Raw genomic sequence first — 21,255 nt, forward strand, 5'->3', positions numbered from 1 at the left:
AATTCTATGAATATTGATGCTAAACACTTTATACCTTTTATTGATACCGTTTTTGAGAAAAAAAAATATTTAAAATTCTTGGACGAAAAAAACTACCTGTCAAAAAAATTTGTATAGCCTAAAAGTCAAATTAAGTGATTACCACAGCCACTGTGCCGTAAAGAGAAGTAATGTGGCTATCTATTTCAAAAATTAAATTGTTCAAATGTCATATAGAATTAGCCGTAGCTGTCATGAAATTGAGCGATTAAAAAATTATCGTAAATCATTTTTTTCAAATGGAAACCCACATTTTTTTAAACTAAATCACACTTTAAAACTAAATCTTAAATAACTTAAAAACGATTTATTTTAGGTATAGGAACATAGACCGTGCTTTTCTTTTAACTGTGAACATAGGGTTTATATTGGTCATTTTTAAAGTGGAAAAATCAATGCACTTGATTTGAATGAATATTATGAGAACAATACTTACCGCAACAATAAAATATATTTGTTTGTTTGAAATGAAATTATTTTGTTTAAATAAAAATTATCCTGCGGCTCAAATAAATGCAAAACATCCTGATTTAGCATGAAAGAAATTCTTGAATTTATTTCATGCCTATTAATTTCTAGGTATAAAAACACTATCTTCATTTTTTGTTTGTGTCTAATTCCTAGATGCATACAAATCATAAAATTCGAATGCATTGACTCTTCCATTTTAAGAATGAACATAGCAGAAAAGCAGTACAACATAGCAGTATAGTAAACTGTATATTCACAGTTAAAATAAAAGCACTGTATAATCAAAAAGTAATATATTAAAAAATAAAAATGTGGGTTTCCATTTGAAAAAAATGATTTATGATAATTTTTTAATCTCTCGATTCCTTGATAGTTGGGGCCAATATTATATGACATTTAAACATTTAATTTTTCAAATAGATAGCCACATGTCTTCTCTTTATTTACCACAGTGGCTGTGGTAATCACTAAATTTGACGTTTAGGCTATACAATCTTTTACATTTTTTTTTGCTCCAAAAATTTTAAATGTTTTTATTCTCAAAAACGGCTAACGTTAGGTATAGAGTGTTTAATATAGAGTGTATAGTGTATATAATCTGAAAGTTTTCTTATTTAATTATTTAATAAGTGTATTAAAAAAATATTTTCCCAATGAAAATAAAACACCCTTACTTGTTCATGTTTAATGGAGATATTTACAAAAGAACGATCAAAACCAACTACAAGGAACTGAAATCTTTTCTATTCTTATCGAATGCAATTGAATGAAAACCACAACAAAGTGGAACGCTTAACATCAAAACAATAAATTTGTTTGAGTGTTTACGTTGAATTTATATTTTGTATTAAAAGTTTAAAAATAAAAAGTAATAACAACTTAGTAAGAATTTAATTATAAAAAAAATAAAGAATAACATTCCCAACAAGTGGTGATACGAGTCAAATAGAGAACTACAACATTTGGTGGCAGCGACTACAAGATTGGTGACGACGGTGGTCCAATCCAGGATCACGACACCGTTTGTCGGCCCATTCTATGGGAAATTTTCTATCTTTAATGAACCGATGTACGAAACATATGGCGGACATGTCGTCAAGAAAGCCATTTTTATGCGAAGGTCTAGCTAGAGGTTGAAACGTTCATTTTTTCCTTTGAGTAAAGTTGTTTTCCGTGCTGCATATGTTATGGCGTTATTATTGTAAATAGGAACAACTATTTGTTATTGTTGTATTTAGGTAAGTATACCTTTTTCTCTCGTCTATTGCATATAAATAAAATTGCATCGCATACCAAACAGAGATTTCAAATCTATCGGCCCACCGGGAATTTCCAGGTATCCCGTGGGTTCACCCAATCCTGTATGTAACATTCCATTTATAAAACTAAATTACGGTGAAAATATAAACTAATCAACACGAATTAGGAATCACATATACAGGGTGGCGTCTCCCATACGATGCGGAGGCTGCAAGGAGAAGTACACTTGTATTGAAATGAAATTTTGTGAGCATATGTAAGTTGATTTAGAGCATTTTTTAAAAATATAGAGAGTTCTACAGGGTTTCTCCAAAAAAAAGTTACACATAAAAGTTGTGTTTTTTGTAACACCTTATATATTAATTGATTTTCGGATTCTATGAGGAAAATAAAGGTGAGTTTCATTAGAGAACTATATGGCTATCTAAAACGTAAGGTTTATGTCATATTTAACAATTTTTAAAAATGAAGAACAAATTTAAAATTTCAAAAATTTTGCTACTTAAATTATAATTTATCCGATATAACGTATTATGTAGTTAAAATAACTATTGTACTTTAAATAAAATTGAAATTTGACCCGAAAAATTATACAGGGTGAAAGAAAATTAATATTGAACACTGGTTACATTTAAAAACAATTTACTCCTTTATTTTAAATAGAACACCCGGTATATTATTTCCAATACTCAATGAGAATTCATATATCTTCAAAATACTATTAAGATTGGCAATCTTTCAAACAACGATTTTCCTAGATACTTTCATTTTTATGATTTTGCGCCAGTAGATATTTATTATTTTATACATCTAGATGGCTGTGATATACTTTTTTGTTAATTTAACAAAAAATAATGTATGTAGAGTAAAATATTTAACGGTAATGAAAAGATACACGTTTAAAATATATTGAAACTAGATATAAACATAAAATTATGTAGCAAAAATTAGCCAGATGAAATCAAATACTCCAAATGCTTCCATTCCTGTTCGCTGCATAAAACGATACTCTTTTGAACTCTTTTCATTTTAAGAGGCATATGTGAAGTTCTTCTTCGAAAAGCAGCCACAATCAGTTCTTTCATGCTGTCAACAATAGTTGGTCGAGTTTTGAAAACACTGTCTACTGTCTTTAGCATATCCCGATAAAAAAAAGTCAATACTAGATAAATCGAGAGTATTTATTAAAAGTAAGTACATATTGAGAAGTTATAAAAATATTAACTTAAAACAGTTAAATAAGGAAAATGTTACTTCACAAAACAACTCTATATAATATGTTCCTTTACTTCTATTTTAAAGCGAATTGATCATGTATATTTTTTGGGTCTATATTTTTTAGGAATGCTCTTTATATTTACCTATATTAGGTAGAAGTTCATTTCTTTGCTTCGTTACCATTGTAACTCATATGTAGATAAATTTACTTTATTTTTTCACTGATTTGTATCTATTTAACTTGAAATAAAGCTCTATAAAGGCAGGCCCTCTGACAGCTTTGACTTGTGACAGGAACTGTCAATAAATTTTCCATAACCCCACTTTTTCCCGATAATAATACCTATATAACAATATATTGAAATAGAATTTTTCTTGCTGCTTCAAAATTTCCTGAACTTTTATAAATTAAATGTAAATTATAGGCGGATTCTTCTTTTAATCCTAATATATCTGGATGTTGATCCAATAATTCATTCTGAACCGTTAAAACCTTTTTGTAGTAGGTTTCTGCCAAATAAAACAATCCGATTTGTTGGTACATTCGACCTAAATTATAGTAGGCTTCTTGTTTGGCATGTTTGCTGCGAATTTTCGCGTATTTGAAGAACAGTTGAGTCACGGTTTCTAACATTGACTTTTTGTTCTCTTGGTTTTTAGTCCTTTGACAGTATTGTTGTAACGTACACATAGCTAAAAAGGTGTAAAAAATATTAATAAAAATATATAAGTTTAAATTTTATTGAGTATATAAGTATATTTGATATCAATTAAACTTTTAGTTACATAATCGAGGGCGCGATTTTTAAATTTATTGTTGCGAACCATGGATATATTCGGCGCCGGGCTGACTAACTGGAACTTAAGCTTCCACCTGGGGATTCAGGTGGTAGCACTGCTGTAAAAAATGTCAAGTTGCCACAATTATTTATTTATTTCCTGACATAATCATTCGTTTTAACATTTTAGTTTTGTATTACGAGTTTTTGGTTTAAATAAACTGGTTTTATTTGGTATTAAACTGGTATTAAACAGGTATTTTGTTGGACATCTGGCAACGCTGGATTAGACGCACGTGGCGACGACGGCCGGGAAGATGATTGCATCATTTCTAGCCCATTTGCATCTAAAGCTAATATTGAAAAATATCTATATTTCTAGCCCCAAGTACATCTAAAGCTAATACTAAAAAATATCGGGAATCTAAAGGTGCTTTGACAAAATCGTTTAGTTCTGGAAGTCTTTCAGAAGATACCACTCTACATGTTTTGGAAACTGATTATACCCAAGAAAATAATATAGTTTCTAAAATACTAGAACAATGGTTAAAGTCAAAAATTGGTGATGAACTCTGGAGCACTCTGAACTGCAATAGTCTGTTTAATAACATTATTTTTAGCACATCAATTTTACTTCCAAATTCTACTGCAAACTTCGAGGCAAACTCGATTTCCGGATCGACTTTAATATGCAAAATAACCTGCTTTTGTAAAAAGCAAGTAACTTTACAAATAAAATATCATCCTTCTACAAAAACCACAAAAACAAGAGTTACAAAGGTACGAGGGTAGGCTCAAAGTTTCAAACACACTTGATAAAGCATTTTGATATAACAAATAAATTATTTATTATTATTTAAAATACTAATTTAAAAATTAGTAATAATCACAGAGTTAAATTCGAGGTTAAATCAGAGGTGAGCACTAATTCTTCAAATACCTCTGAGTAACTCAAAAATAACTTCATTTCTAAAACAGCCTTCTACCGAGCCTTCTACGGAAAATACCGAGGAAATAACAGAGGCATGCAAACCCTCATGTAGCAAAATTGTACCCCCTAATCTAATATGTGAAGCTCCCTGTAATCAAAGAAATACTAGACTGCGTAATTATCCCCCCAACTAAACGAGCCTCGGAACTACCCTTATCAGCCGCCACTGCATCCACAAGCAATAATAATTATCTTCCCGATGTTACCCCTTTACTACCATTATTAGCTGCCGCTTCAACCTTACCGTCAACAAGCAATAATTCAATTTGGAAGGCTACAAAATACAAGCGCTCGCAAAGGAATAAAAGAAAAATTGAAAAGTTTCAGTATAATCAACCTCTTATAACCAACTTTATTTCGACATTAGAGAAAATAAATTCTACTCTTAAGGAAAATGGAGAAATATCGAAAGCTCTTAAGGAAACGATGATGGTTTGTCTAAATGAACCCGAGAATGAACCTAATGAGAATAAGCCAGAATCGAGAGATTAAGACAGACTTTGGTACTAATTTGGTATTTTTTTGGAAATAATTTGGTATTTTTGGTAAATTTTTCCCAAAATTGGTATTATAATACTTATTTAAGTATTCTATTAATTGGTGAATGCACACTGCAGTCCCCAACTAATGGAATCATATCAATTTTGTCTGATATAGGATAAGTTTCCATTTTCGGCAAATTTCTGAGAATTCTATTTGTTTTAACTGAAAACTTGAACTTTGATTTTTATTTTTTTTGGGACGCCCTGTAGAACTCACTATAATTTTAAAAAATGCTCTAAACTCACCTACATGTGCTCACAACATTTCATTTCACTACAAACTGTCGTTCTCCTTGGAGCCCTCGCGTCGTATGAGAGACGCCACCCTGTATGTGAATATATATTTACTATATTTATATAGATCACCGTATATTTAGAGCAGAATATCATCAGGACAATTTTGTTTATTTTAATGTATAAATTGATACAAAAACTAAATTCTTTCCCGTCATAGAAAATAAAAATGAAGACTCAGTCAAAAAAAAAATCAGTTTCTAATTTAGTGTGATTTTGTCTTCTTGATCGTCAAAATTGGTGTTAAATATGACAAATTTTAATGTTTTGAGAAGATCAAAGGTGTTAGAAGGCGTTTAAATACTGAAGAAGTCATCAGAGCCACAACTTTATTGCAGGAGTGTTGGTCGCAACGATACGTGTCGCAGCTTTTTCATGATACACAATCGGTCATTTCCAGACTATGGAATCGACACAGAGAATATGGTTTTGTTGTCCGCAGACCATATCCTCAACGAGTAAGGCGGACAACGAGGCGGCAAGATTCCCAAAATAACACTTACCGCAAGAAACTTACAAAATCTTCTTACGATCGCCAGAGGAACTCGTATTTCAACTCAGACTATAAGAAATAGAGAGGCTGCATGAAGTTAACAGTCGATCAAGGCAAGCAGTTGTTGTGCCGCATTTAAATGCTAATTATCGTAGGGCACGAAGGATATTTGCTCAAGAATATCTTCACTGGGTCGTGGATCAGTGGAGGCATGTCTTTTTTACGGACGAGTCCCGTTTTCGACTAAATCATAATGCTGTTCGGCGGAGAGTTTAGTTCGCATGTGTTTCTAGACAGCATAATTAATCCTGAAAAATACAGAGATGAGATTCTTGAACCATATATTATTCCATTTGCAGCTCAGCATGGTCCAGAATTCATCTTACAACAGGATAATGCCAGACCTCATACTACAAGAGTAGTTTTACTCGATACCTTGAAGAGTCCAATATCACAATTATGGATTGGCCTGCTAATAGCCCTGATCTCAATCCTATTGAGCACCTTGGGACCTACTAAAGAGAAGACTACAAAGTCGTCCACCAGCACCAGATCTTCAAACTTTGAGAGAAAATCTTCGAGAGGAGTGGAACGCCTTTCGTCAAGAGATTATTCGGAGCCTCATTCAGTCTATGACATATCGGTGTGCAGACATGCGTAGAAACCGCGGAGGATACACACAATATTAGGAAAAAATATATTTCCGTTGAGAATTGGGATAAAAATTGTTTAGCATTGTTTTCGATACATATTGTAACATTCGGAACGTAATAAAAATACAATTTTCAGCAATTTGACAACTTTTTTGTCATGAACACTAAGGTGTGTGTGCATACACTATATTCAAACTTAATTCCTAAGGAACATATTGCTAAGTTTATATGTCTAAATAAATATATTTTCTTTGTTTAAACGACATTTATCAAAGTGATCCATAAAGGCCGGGACACACCTATCATGCACGTTTCCGATCCGACTCCGATCATACAGTCGGACGACTGTATGAGAGGGAAATCGTACGTTATTTTAACCAGCGTAGTTTACACCTTTCCGATATGTCATTTATCCCCACTCCTACTCGATTCCGTTCCTGCATCCGTTCGTGTTCCGATTTCCGATTGTCCGTCTATTCGTCGATGCCGATGCCGGCTGTCAGTGGGACGAGTGTCGTTTTGAACTATTTTGTTTATTTTTGTTTTTGCTGTGTTATTTTTAGTTTTTTTACTAAAATAATAAAAATGTCAACAATATAACCGGAGGAACTAATTGAAGAAGTGAGGAAATATCCAGTGCTGTATGCCCAGACCAAAAAGCAGTACCGAAACTCCGACTACAAAGACATGAAATCAGGTTTTTGGCTGTTCTCTATAAAAGCTTTTTTTTCCTCATCTTCTTCTTCCAAACAAAGTGCCACCGTGGCTAAATCACTGTTGCTAAAATTATTAAATATTTTGCGCACACGACTTCATGCGATGATTGTTGAATCAAGACTGACGATTGTATCCAGCCGAAGCCCGAAATCGTGAAGGAGTCGGAAGAATGTATGACATGTGTGTGCTCACCATAATTCGTTATGACTAGTTTATTTGAATTTTCAATCGTCCTAAAAATATTTTTAAAATGTGTATTGAAAAATTCAAGAATCATGCCAAAACTGTATACCATATTATTAACTAAATATTACCCTCTATTGAGAAAATGTAAATACCAGAAATACTGATTAATAATTATTCTAACAATATTACACCGCACGAAATGTTAAAGGTGACGAGTATACAGTGCGTGCAAATTTAACAGAACGCCGAACGGTGCAAAACTATTAATTTTCGTTTTGGCATTTCAAACAAATTTCTTACTGTAACAAATCTACTCCAGGTAGCTTCAGGCTCTCCGTCTTATAATGGGCGGTTTACCATTTGCTGGTTGAAGGTTTTTTGAAAGCAAACCGTTCCTGATAACGCTAAAAATATTCGTTTCAGCTGCAGGTAAATCACTGTTACGTAAGTGTTACGTAAATTGAACAGATATTCTCATCCAATCATTACAACAGAGAAATTTCTTGAACATGTAATGGTTTAAACTAAAAAGCGAAAGAGAAAAACATACGGAGATTATTTATTAACATTGGAAAGTAAAGTTTTTACTTATCTAAATATTTATTACGTTTAAAGTCAAATGTGTATAATAAGGAAATAATTCCGTTAAACCATCTGGCATGGCGGTTTGAAGATGATTTAAGCAGAGATTACATTTAAATCACCTAATATATATTATATATAAATTGTGTAAAAAACAATATAGACAGTGGCAGTGTAATAAAAAATAAATGTCAATTTTATTGAGATTTATTAGAATATAACATTACTTTTTATTTAGTTATAAGTATTAGTAAATATTTTAATGTTTTTTAAATTTAAATATATTTGATAATACCGTGTAATCGAAAAAAAAACGACATCCAGTTGGCTCGGAATTGACTATCGATGATATTATGTATCTATATAGTTTTTCCACAGAGACCAGCTCTCCATCTTCAACATCAGCCGTACCAAAGTTTATGGCATGAAGGGTTGACGTCTCGACGCACTCAGTGATAAGTTGTTCTGGTGTTTTCCCATTTTCCCCACAGAATCTGCATTCGCTGTTTTGTTTCTCAGCTTCAATCTATTGAGGTCTAATGAGGTAAAATAACTCCGTCATTTTGGACTTATTTGAAAAACGATAAAGAGAAAATATGTTTCTTTTATCGAGATCCCACCCCTTAAAATACTTGCACTTATTTCTGGAACACCCTGTATAATTCGGTATAAATTCTTATAACTGTTTTTTTTTCTCAGGTAAGATTTCGACAGACGATGACAGAAAAAAAGCAGATGACTTCCATACCAATACATTTATTTATTTTTTAAGTTAACTATGGATGGGTATATAAATAAATCCGTCATGCGCCATCTCTTGTTGTTTTTAACCAGTTTTATTGGTTTATTTCAAAAATGACAGATCATATTTCAATATTACCGGTTTAACGGAACGATGAACGACAAAGGGACGCCGATGCGTACGAACTCGACTTAAAATTTTTTGAGAGTTGTTAAACTGTTGCTAAATTATAGGTTATAATTTTGTGTCAAATTATGTCAAATAGAAATGATAAATATTTTTCATTTTGCATTTTGGACTGTGCTATTACGTGTTTCGAGTTTTTTTTTTAATTAAGTGGACGAAAACTCAAAGGGGAATTTAAGTGTTGACCCAGGCCATAGTTTACAGTTAATATTTGTATTTTAATAAAGCACGCTTTTAGATGTTTCAAAAAACTTTTAATAAGAGTAACTTTAACTCAACATATATGTTTCGGCTTGTTAGGCCTTTTTCAAGAGTTTTTTAAGAACTAATCGTCTAACTACACTGTAACTATATATATATTTACTATGGGGGTGGGTTCAGAGAGTTTACAATAGGGGTAAAAAATGTGTTTAGAAATCCTTGTTGGTCGTTAACATTATTTTCGTTTTTAACAGATTTTAGTATTTCTAACTGTTCAATGTAATTTAAGCGTCTACCTTTTGTTTCTCTGTGTAGTAACTTAATTGAGTTTTCATTAATTTTGTGATTATTCACTATACAATGAGTTGCAAGACCAGAACTATGCTGGAGATTATTAATAGACTTTACATGTTCTTTAATCCTTATATCTAAATTTCTACCTGTTTGGCCTATGTACACGGCATCACAATCATTGCAATCCACCCTATATACACCCGACTTATTTTTGACATTAGTTTTGTCTTTATTATTTAATAAAATTTGACCTAAATTTCTTTTATTTACGTTAATAGTTTTACATCCTATTTTATTGAGATTATTTGAAATTTTGTTAGTTAAATTAGGAATGTAGTTTAAAAGTCGATAATTGTTATTGTCTTTAGAATTAGCGGAATAAAAATTTTCATTAATATTTTCTTTTGTTTTATGAAAAATTTTTATTCCGCTAATTCTAAAGACAATAACAATTATCGACTTTTAAACTACATTCCTAATTTAACTAACAAAATTTCAAATAATCTCAATAAAATAGGATGTAAAACTATTAACGTAAATAAAAGAAATTTAGGTCAAATTTTATTAAATAATAAAGACAAAACTAATGTCAAAAATAAGTCGGGTGTATATAGGGTGGATTGCAATGATTGTGATGCCGTGTACATAGGCCAAACAGGTAGAAATTTAGATATAAGGATTAAAGAACATGTAAAGTCTATTAATAATCTCCAGCATAGTTCTGGTCTTGCAACTCATTGTATAGTGAATAATCACAAAATTAATGAAAACTCAATTAAGTTACTACACAGAGAAACAAAAGGTAGACGCTTAAATTACATTGAACAGTTAGAAATACTAAAATCTGTTAAAAAACGAAAATAATGTTAACGACCAACAAGGATTTCTAAACACATTTTTTACCCCTATTGTAAACTCTCTGAACCCACCCCCATAGTAAATATATATATAGTTACAGTGTAGTTAGACGATTAGTTCTTAAAAAACTCTTGAAAAAGGCCTAACAAGCCGAAACATATATGTTGAGTTAAAGTTACTCTTATTAAAAGTTTTTTGAAACATCTAAAAGCGTGCTTTATTAAAATACTAATATTTCAACGATGTTTCACAAGGAACCAACCACAGCTTCAGTACAATTTAGTTAATATTCGGTGCCCAGAGACAGTTTGCCAGAGAGTTGTATTAGCCACAAATAAAGTTTGTATACTATCTTGTATATGATACCAAAAACTGGAGCATCTGTAAAATAGCAGCACACGATAGGTAAATAATAATAATATTAAATAATTATATTGATAAATGTAACAATAAATGCAGGAAGTTGCTTGAGCTTGAAACACGGCTTGAAAGCAGAAAATCTTTTTTATATCTTTTTTTGGTATGTGGTGTTTTTTAAAATACACCCTTGCTTGTTTTGTATTAACACATACTGTAATTGTTTTTAAATAATTTTATACAGTTTTGTTCACAATATTTTGAAGTAATCACTTGTCACTCAAATTTTAAATATATTAATTTTCTTCTACGCGTTCCAATTGTACCAACTTATTTCTTTGTAAAATAAAATAAACTACTTTGAAAATAAAATGACAGACACATCTATCACTGGATCTTGTCGTTGGACAGACTATATAAAGTTTTTGGCATACCCTGTATGAATCGATTTTGCATCAAATTTAGGTCTCCCGAACTTACGTCCAAATTTCAATTATGTCAGATGAAAACAATTAGCGTTCGTTGACATGCACAAAAATCTCGCAGTTCTATTGGCCAGTAGGCAATAAATCTATGCAGCGCGTTTTAACAAGGTTGAAATCGATTATCAATCTAGTATCTCGTTGTTCTGGCACATATTGGGCTGAATGACAATGGTTTTTTGTCTACACTTTGAAAATAATCATCATAAACCATTTAAATTAAACTGACTTTTATTTAGTTTATTAGAAAAGTAAATAAAGGAATATTTATGCACTTATTAAATCAAGGAACCCCTTCAAGGTTACCTCACTGAAGTAAGATTACAAAATTTTTACAATTTTCGAGAAAATTCAGTAACAAATTTAATGCTTAATTTTTCTAAGCGTATTAAGTTTTCAAACCCAAAATGCAATGTAGTTTTCACATTTAATAAATATTGTGTTGAAATAATAAAAATAATAAGAGCTTATTATATACAGTACTTAACTAAACGGCAATAACATGTTTAACACTTTGTATAATGTGCTAGCATCAGATGCAAAATTTAAATATCTATCCAAATGACAGATGACACCTTTTTAGCAACGTCTTCGAATTTTATAAATATATAGTATGTAATTAGATAAATATACTGTGTGGTGCATCGGAACAAGGGACATAGGAAATCCCATGTAAATTTTGAAAAGGTCAAATATTATCTCCCCAGATAATTTTATGCAAAAGTTGTATTATACTTTTTTGAAGAGGCACTAAAGTTGTACTTTTTTCTAGAATTTCGTTTCATTTGGAATGGGCATTTAGAACTTATTTGCAAGAATCTACCTTCAAATTAATAAAATTTATAATACGGCTCAGAGATAGTTACAATTAAAATACCAGCAAAAATATTATTTTGTCATTGTCAAATTCGATAACATTTGTTTACAGGAATTTGAAGGTATCAAATAGAGTAAGAGTTTGTATAAAATAATTATGATTACCGGTAAAATATAAGAGAAAAATCAGTGGGTGGCTTTGATAAAAATTTACTGTGCAAAATACCATAATGAAATATAAAACCGCGAAAATCTGCAAAACCGTTAACAATTTTGAAATACTCTAAATACAAAAAATGTTAATTTTTTAATTCTCCATTTCTTGAAAAAATAATATACAGGGTGTTACCTTAAAAAAACAAAGAAATATTATTTTGTATTTTAGAAAGTCTGGCGTAGAATTTTGAGCACCCTGTATGATTTACGATTACGATACCTAATATAGTTTTGATTTTAGGCCAGTTCTTGTACTTTTAATAATTTTTTTAAGAAAGGCTGAAAAATATATATTTTTCATTTATTTATTAATATCTGTGAAACTATCGAAATATACTTACTCATATCTTAGGAGTATGTAAAGTGATCTGAAAGAAAGCCAAAAATTCAATAATATACAGTGTGTTCCATTTTAAAAAAATCATCCCGATCCATTCACACTTTTTTGAGCCACCCTATAGAAGTTAAAATATTTTCCTGAAATACATCCTAGTACATACTTAAGGTTTGTACCAAACCAAACCAAACCAAATAAGTTTCATTTATTAAGTCATTAATAAGTCTCTGAGATGATTTATCCTTACATGAACAAAAACACAAACAACAAATATGACACAACAGAAGCTGAAACGGAGCAAGCCACTCTATCATATCCAAGATATAAAGTCAACTTGTTAGAAGATGACAGTATTAAATACCTCTACCAACGACGTATCAAGCATCATTTACAGAAAGAACAACCCAAGCATACTATTGAAGAAGAACATACCCGAATTACACAAGCCGTACATCAAGCAATGCAGGAAGCTGTAGGATATAAGGAGCAAATCAAGAACCAACCTATATGGATGACGGATAAGCTTGAAGAGAAGATAAGTGAAAAGAAGTTGAATTATAATAACTGGTTAGGAAATCCAACAGATGAAAATTGGTTAGCATATAAGAAGTTACAAAAGGAAGTTCGACAACAAGTAACCGAGGAAAAGAATAGTATGTGGGAAAGAAAATGCAATGATATTGAGACTTACATTGGGGGATTTCGATCTACGGAAGCATGGAGAACTCTGAAAGGGATGAAAGCAAATACGCGTGAACGATGGACGGGAACTATATCTTTAAGTGATTGGAGGGAACATTATGAAAACCTATTAATAGAGCAACGACCACAGTTTTTACAAAACAATGAAGCCGTCACTATTACAGAAGCTAGAACAAATATATCGATCGAGGAAGTTAATCAAGCCTTGGTGTCTATGAAAAACGGTAGAGCTCTAGGACCGGGTGGTATTATGGCTGAAATGCTAAAATATGGCGGAGAATGTCTTATAACAGAAATAACAAACTTAATGCAGATGTGTGTAGATCGGAATAAAATACCTAATGAATGGAAGTTAGCCTATATCACTTCTATATATAAAAAAGGGAACAGAAAAGACCCGAATAACTACAGAGGTCTTAGTGTGAATTGCACCTTCAGCAGACTTTTTACAAAAATAATTAGAAATAAGTTAGAAATATCTACATACAACAAAATCAGTCAAGAGCAGAGTGGCTTTACTGCAGGGCGTTCGTGTATAGATAATCTATTTACTATCCAACAACTGAGAGAAAAACGGAATTCACGTGAAGAAGATACGCATCTAGCTTTTGTAAACCTTCAAAAAGCTTACGACTCCATCCCCAGAGTTAAACTATGGTACATACTGGAACAACTTGATGTGGATGAATGTCTCATAAATTTAATTAAGGTGCTGTACAACAACAACACAGCTCGTGATAAAAAGCGGTAACAAACTGTCTGAGGTAATTTTTACAACTAAAGGCCTTGGACAGGGATGTCCTCTGTCGCCTCTTTTATTTAATCTGTATTTGGAAGTGGTTCTTAGGGACTGGAAGAAGAGGTGTGGGGGAATGGGCGTCCCTGTAGGAGATGACTGTTTGGTTACATTGAATTTTGCCGATGATCAGGTGGTCATAGCTCAAGATGCTTACGATCTTGAATTCATGATGAGCAGGTTAAATTCGGCATACACGGAATGGGGCCTTACTGTGAACATTGATAAAACGGAATATCTATTGACCAATTCAGATGATAAATTTGATATTTTTATTACTGACAATGCAAAGCTCAGACAGGTTGAATGGTTTAAATATTTGGGGGCACGTATAACCAGAAAGGGACTGGACAAAACAGAAGTATCTGCTAGAATAGAACAAGGGCGGAAGATTATAGGAGCACTGAATGGCATCTGGTGGGACAAAAACATAAGACCAAACACAAAAGTACATATTGGAAGAGCCCTAGCGGAGTCGGTAGTAACTTATGGGTGTGAAGTTTGGACCTTAAAAGCTGAACAAAAGCGAGCTTTGAATGCACTCGAAATGGACTATTTGAGAAGCAGTGCGGGAGTATCTAAACTGGACAGAGTTAGGAACGTGGAAATCAGAGCCAAAATGGATGCCACACAGACAATAGTGGATAGAGTCGAACAGAGGGGCCTTAAGTGGTTTGGACACTTGCTACGCATGGAACACCAAAGATGGCCCTACCGTATCTACAGCTGGTCACCTCCTGGAAAAAGGAAACGAGGACGGCCTAGAAGATCCTGGAATGAGGCCATCAGAAGGGCAATGGAGGACCGTAACTTGGAAGAGGAAGATGTTCTTGATCGTAACAGGTGGCGGTTAGGCGTGGGGATGCGACGTTAGTTGCGACAAGTATATATATAATAAGTTTCATTCTTCTGAACGTCAAAATTCGTCGTAAGTAGTACTTTTCAATTGGAAGTAAAAGTTAACTGAATTCAGAACCTCGAAATTAGTTGAATAAATTAGTGGTTTCAATTAGCGTAGAAGTTTATTTCTCTAATTTCAAAGTCAACATTCCGAATGTGAAAATTAGTGGTAAAAGTAGTAGAAAAAGTTCAACAAACATTTAATTTTTTCCACTAATTATACTTATATTATTATAATAATAGTATATTATACTAATTATACACATACAAAATTTACCAGTAATGTCATTTTGGCCTTTATTTATCATCCGTCAAGAGAAATTCTGGTTTTAAACTAATTATTAGGTAAAATTGAAACCCCTAATTTTCCACTAATTTCGAAGTTCTGAATGAGTTCTTAATAAATTAGTGAACTCACTTATACTTTATACTTAAAAGTATAAGTGTATACTTAAAAGTATAAGCTCACTAATTTATTCCACTACACTTTGATGTTTTTTTTCATTTTAATGTTTTGAATGAAGCATTAACAATTTTTATAAAAGTACGCATGGTTGGTTGGTTGAAGTGTCGAATGCAACCGCTTTTCGAACTGCCGTTAGCAGAGTTGCTGTTTTGATACCACCTTCTATGAGACCTATAAAACCCATGGCCATGAGGCCTATCCCTAGGGATGGTACAGTTCGATTATTTCACTATAACCCTTCGGTAGAATTGAGATAACGGGTGACGTCCGTTATGCTCTTCCCGGCAGCATCTTCAAGATCTACGAAGCTGTAGCCTCCGAGGAAACAATTCCGGGTGCTATACAAAAGTACGCATACTAATAGTACTGACATTGATTTAAGCTCATTTGTTAAAAAAAATATTTAAATATAACACACTAGTTGAAGTTCTAAACTGTCGCACATTTACCGCAAACGGAAACGATTAAAATGTAAAATCACTTTTCCATAAACTTTTTCAGTCTCTCGTTATACGATACAGACATACAATTACGTGTTTTATGTAAGATTAATCAATTCCCAAAGGTATTCGCGACTCAAATGCCACGGCAAATGCCATAGTTTTCCAATTTGCTGCAAAAAGATGTCGGCGAGATTAATGTTCGAAACCGATTTCTCTATCTCACTAATTTCAGCCGGTAATAACAGGAAATTTGTTTCTGAGATTGTTGTGTCCGCTTGCCGGCGATACTTGAACGAAATTCGTCGTTAGTATTCAGGCGGGGTTAATTCAGACCCCATTTCGATCCATATAGATATATATTATGTCGCTTAAATACGAATAGGCTTATAGATTAATGCTGGAATATTATGTTTCCCACCATATGTAAATTACTCCTAAGCTCTTTATTAATAATATTACTAGTAACTAAATACAGGGTGGCGCCTCTCATACGCCGCGGAGGCTCCGAGGAGAACGACAGTTTGTATTGAAATGAAATTTTGTGAGCATATGTAGTATGTAGGTTAATTCAGAGCACTTTTTAAATATATAGAGAGTTCTACAGGGTGTTCGCAAAAAAAGTTACATATCTTAGTTATATTACTCTAAGTATACATAAGTTGTGTTTTTGTAATCGAACACCCTATATACGAGTATTAATTGATTTTCGGATTCTGGGAAAAAATAAAGGTGAGTTTTATAAGAGAAGTATATGACTAAAATGTAAGGTTTTTGACATATTTAACATTTTCTAGAAATAAAAAACAATTTTTAAATTACAATAACAGCTACCTAAATTGGAATTTACCCGGTATAGCCTAGTATGTAGTTAAATTAACTATTGTCAATAAATCAAATTAAAACTTGATTCAAAAAGTTATACAGGGTGAGACAAAATTAATATTGAACAATGGTCACCTTTAAAAGCATGTTACTCTTTTATTTTAAATGGAACACCCAGTATATTATTCCGATATTCAATTGAGAATTCATGTCTCTTCAAAATACTATTAAAGTTGCCTACCCCTCAAACAGAGATTTTCCTAGATATTTTCATTGACATATGTATGTACATGATTTGATCTGAGTAGATCTTTATTATTTGATAAAATCTAGGTGGCTATGATATGTCTGACGTTACTTCAACATAGCTGTCTAATTAGTCCAACTTTAACAACTAGTTATCATTTTGTGTCAGTTAAAACAAAAAAAATTCTCAGAAATCTGTCAAAAATGCAAACTTATCGTACATCAGAGAGAATTGATATGATTCTATTAGTTGGTGAATACAGAGTGCATTCATCAATTAATAGAATACTTAAATGCTCCTGATTTTATCTAGTCTGGTTTTTTTTTATGAGGATATGTTAAAGAGAGTGTTTTCAAAATTATACTGAAACCAAAGACATTATAAATATAAACCGAACATCTCATTCATAAATACTCGTTGGTAGTGTATCAAACATTCCAATGTGTCAAACAAGGATAGAAGAGACAGAGAAGTCTAAAATTTCCGACCCCGGCAACTAGGCGCATTTGGATTGTTCTAATGGCCAGTGGCGTATCGGTTTTTGGAACGAATTTAATTAGTAAAGTAAAAGTAAAGCAATTAGTAAAATGTTTACTCCATATTAATATACTACATTAACACTTTTTCGTCAGATGAGTTTTGTTATAAGGTCTAATATAATTATATAATTAATATCCCACATATACTTATGTTGAAACGTTAGTAGGTAGTTTTCGAAAATCGCTCTAACGTCGATTTTCAATTTAAACTTTCAGTTAATTCTATATAAACTTTCAGTTACTTTTGAATATTTACAGGGTGACTCAGGCTTCCGAAACAGTTTTATATTAGGTTTGTGGTTGGTGACTTTTCTTTCAATTTTTTTTTCAGAATATGGAGGCAATGGTAAAGCACATTTTAGACATTTTTGTAAACATAGGTGGCCGGAACATATTTTCAAACTAAAGTTGTAGGTTTACCATTAAATTTCCATTCCAGAAATACCTAGGGTTGCCACCTATCCTTTTTTGAAAAGGAGAGTCCTTTTTTGGAATAACTTGTCCTTTTGACTTTTTTTGACTTAAAAAGTCATTTTTATTTACGTATTTTCCCTGAGAAAATTACCTACAGCAAACAGAAATATTATTTTCGTCCAAATTTAATTAGAGATGTTATAAAACTTATAAATAAATTGTTCTTGTTTAGAATAGGCAACATTATTTAGAACTTCCCGTTTAATCTCAAATGATAATTTAGGTTTTAGTTTTACCTTTTTTGATCTTAAAAAGAACTGTTTAAAATTAGTAATTAGTAACGATTTAGTTAGTTCGCCATCGATAGCTTCCTGTAAAGTACTATGTAGTAGTTGTTTAATCTTGTATTATTAATAACTTCCTATACCTAAAATCAATTTTTAATGACAAAATTGTGTTTTTTTGAAAATATAAGACAAGATTTGACTCTTTCGGTCTTCTTCTTGTATTATGATGGCTCTGATACGAGGCAATTACCTTTTAGTCTCTCAATAGAAGGCATTTATCATTAAAAGTATCAAATCTGTGTGCTACAGTATGGGATTTCTGTCGCATAATAATGAATATTACGTTTATTTACAAATCCATTACTTTTAAAGGTAGCTTCATGAGACAATAAAATTTTAGTTAAATGTCCCAATCTTCATGAACTGTATTAAGCATATGTATTGCGGTTTGAATCACCCCGAGAATCACCCTGTATGTTGACAAAAATATTTTGAAAATGTGCGTTACAATGGCCCCCATCTTATGTAAAAAATTGAAATAAAAATTACAAACCAAAAACGTAATAGGTAAAAAGCTTCTTTGGAGGCCTGGGTCACTCTGTATATAAGTATGTATAAAACTAGTAGCCTAAGAATTATTTACAGTTCGTTCCATTTTAAAAAAAAGGTAAACACACAGTATAAATAACTCTAGGAAGAGGTATTTGTACGGTGGTAAAAAATTGTTTAAACGAGGCCGAAGGGGCAGATATAATAATGCAATAAAATGTAAAATAGGGCGGTTTTTTTTATAACCTTTGTTTATTTGTTGAGCAAAATTCCTTTAGAATATCGTATATAATGACCAAAATATGACGTAATTTTAAGAAAAAAAAATGTCACTTTCTGGCTTATAATAAAGTTTCAAATGCAACGTTTATATTCAAATTTGTTATGATCTACAACAGTTAAGTAGTAATTGAGACGAATTATAATTCAATTACCGGCTACTACGTTCTTGTTTTAATAGCTCAAAATTCAACAAATATAATTAGAAATTATTTTAATTGTGAGAGGCTCCCTTGTGGGACGCCTATGTACGGCGATTACGGCGCGTCGGAAGCAATACCTACCTGTGAAAAGACAAATTCGGGTAATTTGAGCTTATTTTTCCACACATTTGACACTGTCGTACCATATTGAAAATTCGCAGATTCAAAAGTACGTTAAACAAAAGCAAAAACTACTGAAAAACACTGAAAAGTTCACTTCGGACTTGATTCCGACTTCAAACACACCGTTAGCTAAACGTAGTACGCTATAACGGACCAAGGGCCGTCGCGAGGGGTGGTGGGACGGACGGCTCATTTCATTCTGGAAGACTAGCAGCGACGTTGCCAATAGTTCTAGACGTTTCAGCACATTAAACAGTAAACGTGTCCTTTATTAGTAACGCATATATCCTCTGGTTAATAACATATTATTACGCATGCTTCTTTAAAAATAAACTATTAATTTAATTAAGAAATTGAGATTTATTGATATCCGGTGAAGGTTTTAAAGTCACCTTTTCTGCAAATCAAACTAAGTATATAGGCGCAAATTTGAGATGTGGCAATGTCGCCTACTCTATCTCAGTTGATTTTTACAGTACGTAGTCAACCTCCGATTGTTTGATCGGGTTAAAATGCAAAATGTGATATCTGTTCTTCCTAAATCTATGACGGAAACCATTAAATTCTACGTAAAAAGGTGCTTTAGAAATGTTTTCATAGAAAAAACAAATTTTGCATAGCAAAAAAGTTACAGCGATTTGTTAAAAATGCACATTTTTGAAAAGCACCCCGGGTAACTCCGAAACACTAACAGATATCGATTTGCGGTTTTCACATCATGTTTTTGATAAAAATTGAGCTCCAGACACCGATATTAGTTTTCGTCTATCTCCTATAGAAAAGGGTGTTTCCCTTTAAAAGCGTCCGATTTGACCCACCCTGTACAGAAAAATAAGGGATGCAATTTAAAAATCTCGAATTAATGGGCCACTCTATATTTGTGAAGATAACTTAGAAAATATGTATGAATCTATTTAGTATAAACTAACGATTTTCAATGTCGTGTAACATAAATACAATAAAAATCTCTATACTTTTCACACTTCCATAAAATAAAACATTACGGCCGGAAAATTTAGTCTATGTTCCAAGTTGTTTTCCTATGATCTAGCGTTTGCATTTGGTTTCCTCTGTATACATTACATCATTATCCTGTGTGCTAATGGTAGGTAATATTAAATCAACATTACCAGCAATTGATAGTTGTTACGATAGGCACATACACGTATATATCTAATATGTGGGTATGTATATGGTATGTATAATATCAATATCAATATTATGCTACCTGTAATCACGGCCTCTACTTTATTGCGTCTACGTTTGCTAAAATACAACACAGCTATTAATGATGGTGTTCTGTATATTTTACATTAATTTTTTAACTTACTTCGGTTAATAGTATAACAGTTTATAAAATGTCCTTTATTGCGAACAAGAAACTTAATTTCTAAAAAAATACAGTACAGAGTGTCCCATTATCATGTGTTTTGCAGGGTATCTTGTTTATACTACGTAGTGTACTACTAAGATGCGGTTTTCACATCACTGTCACTCACTGTACTATTTTTTATAAAACTAAAGATGTCCTAGCCTTCTTGGTTACTGAAATACAGGGTGAAATTGAACATGTTATATTTTTTTTCACCCTTTGTCTCTCGGTTATCTTACAACTTATCAAAAAGGTGAAAACTGAGGCCCATAGAAAATTTCACATAGAATTCAGAGGCGTAACTAGATTTTTTATGCTAGCTATCATGCGTGAAATATGTATGAAACTTATGTTTTTTTTTTAAATGGGGTATTATATTTTGATTTTATTTGCCTTGTT

The 21,255-nt window shown here is 32.1% G+C and overlaps 2 protein-coding genes across 2 annotated transcripts; both read left to right on the plus strand.

Moving 5' to 3' along the window:
* Positions 1-12,946: 12,946 nt before the first annotated feature.
* On the plus strand, positions 12,947-14,167 carry LOC115889741. Its single transcript, XM_030909814.1, has one exon. The coding sequence runs from the start codon at positions 12,947-12,949 to the stop codon at positions 14,165-14,167; it is 1,221 nt and encodes a 406-aa protein (XP_030765674.1).
* Positions 14,168-14,288: 121 nt separating this feature from the next.
* Positions 14,289-15,086, plus strand: LOC115889742. Its single transcript, XM_030909816.1, has one exon. It carries the CDS (start codon positions 14,289-14,291, stop codon positions 15,084-15,086), a length of 798 nt encoding a protein of 265 aa, XP_030765676.1.
* The last annotated feature ends 6,169 nt before the right edge of the window (positions 15,087-21,255 follow it).

Source organism: Sitophilus oryzae, unplaced genomic scaffold (assembly GCF_002938485.1).
Source record: "Sitophilus oryzae breed Bouriz unplaced genomic scaffold, Soryzae_2.0 scaffold_845_pilon_pilon, whole genome shotgun sequence".
In the NCBI taxonomy this organism is placed as follows: Eukaryota; Metazoa; Arthropoda; class Insecta; order Coleoptera; family Curculionidae; genus Sitophilus; species Sitophilus oryzae.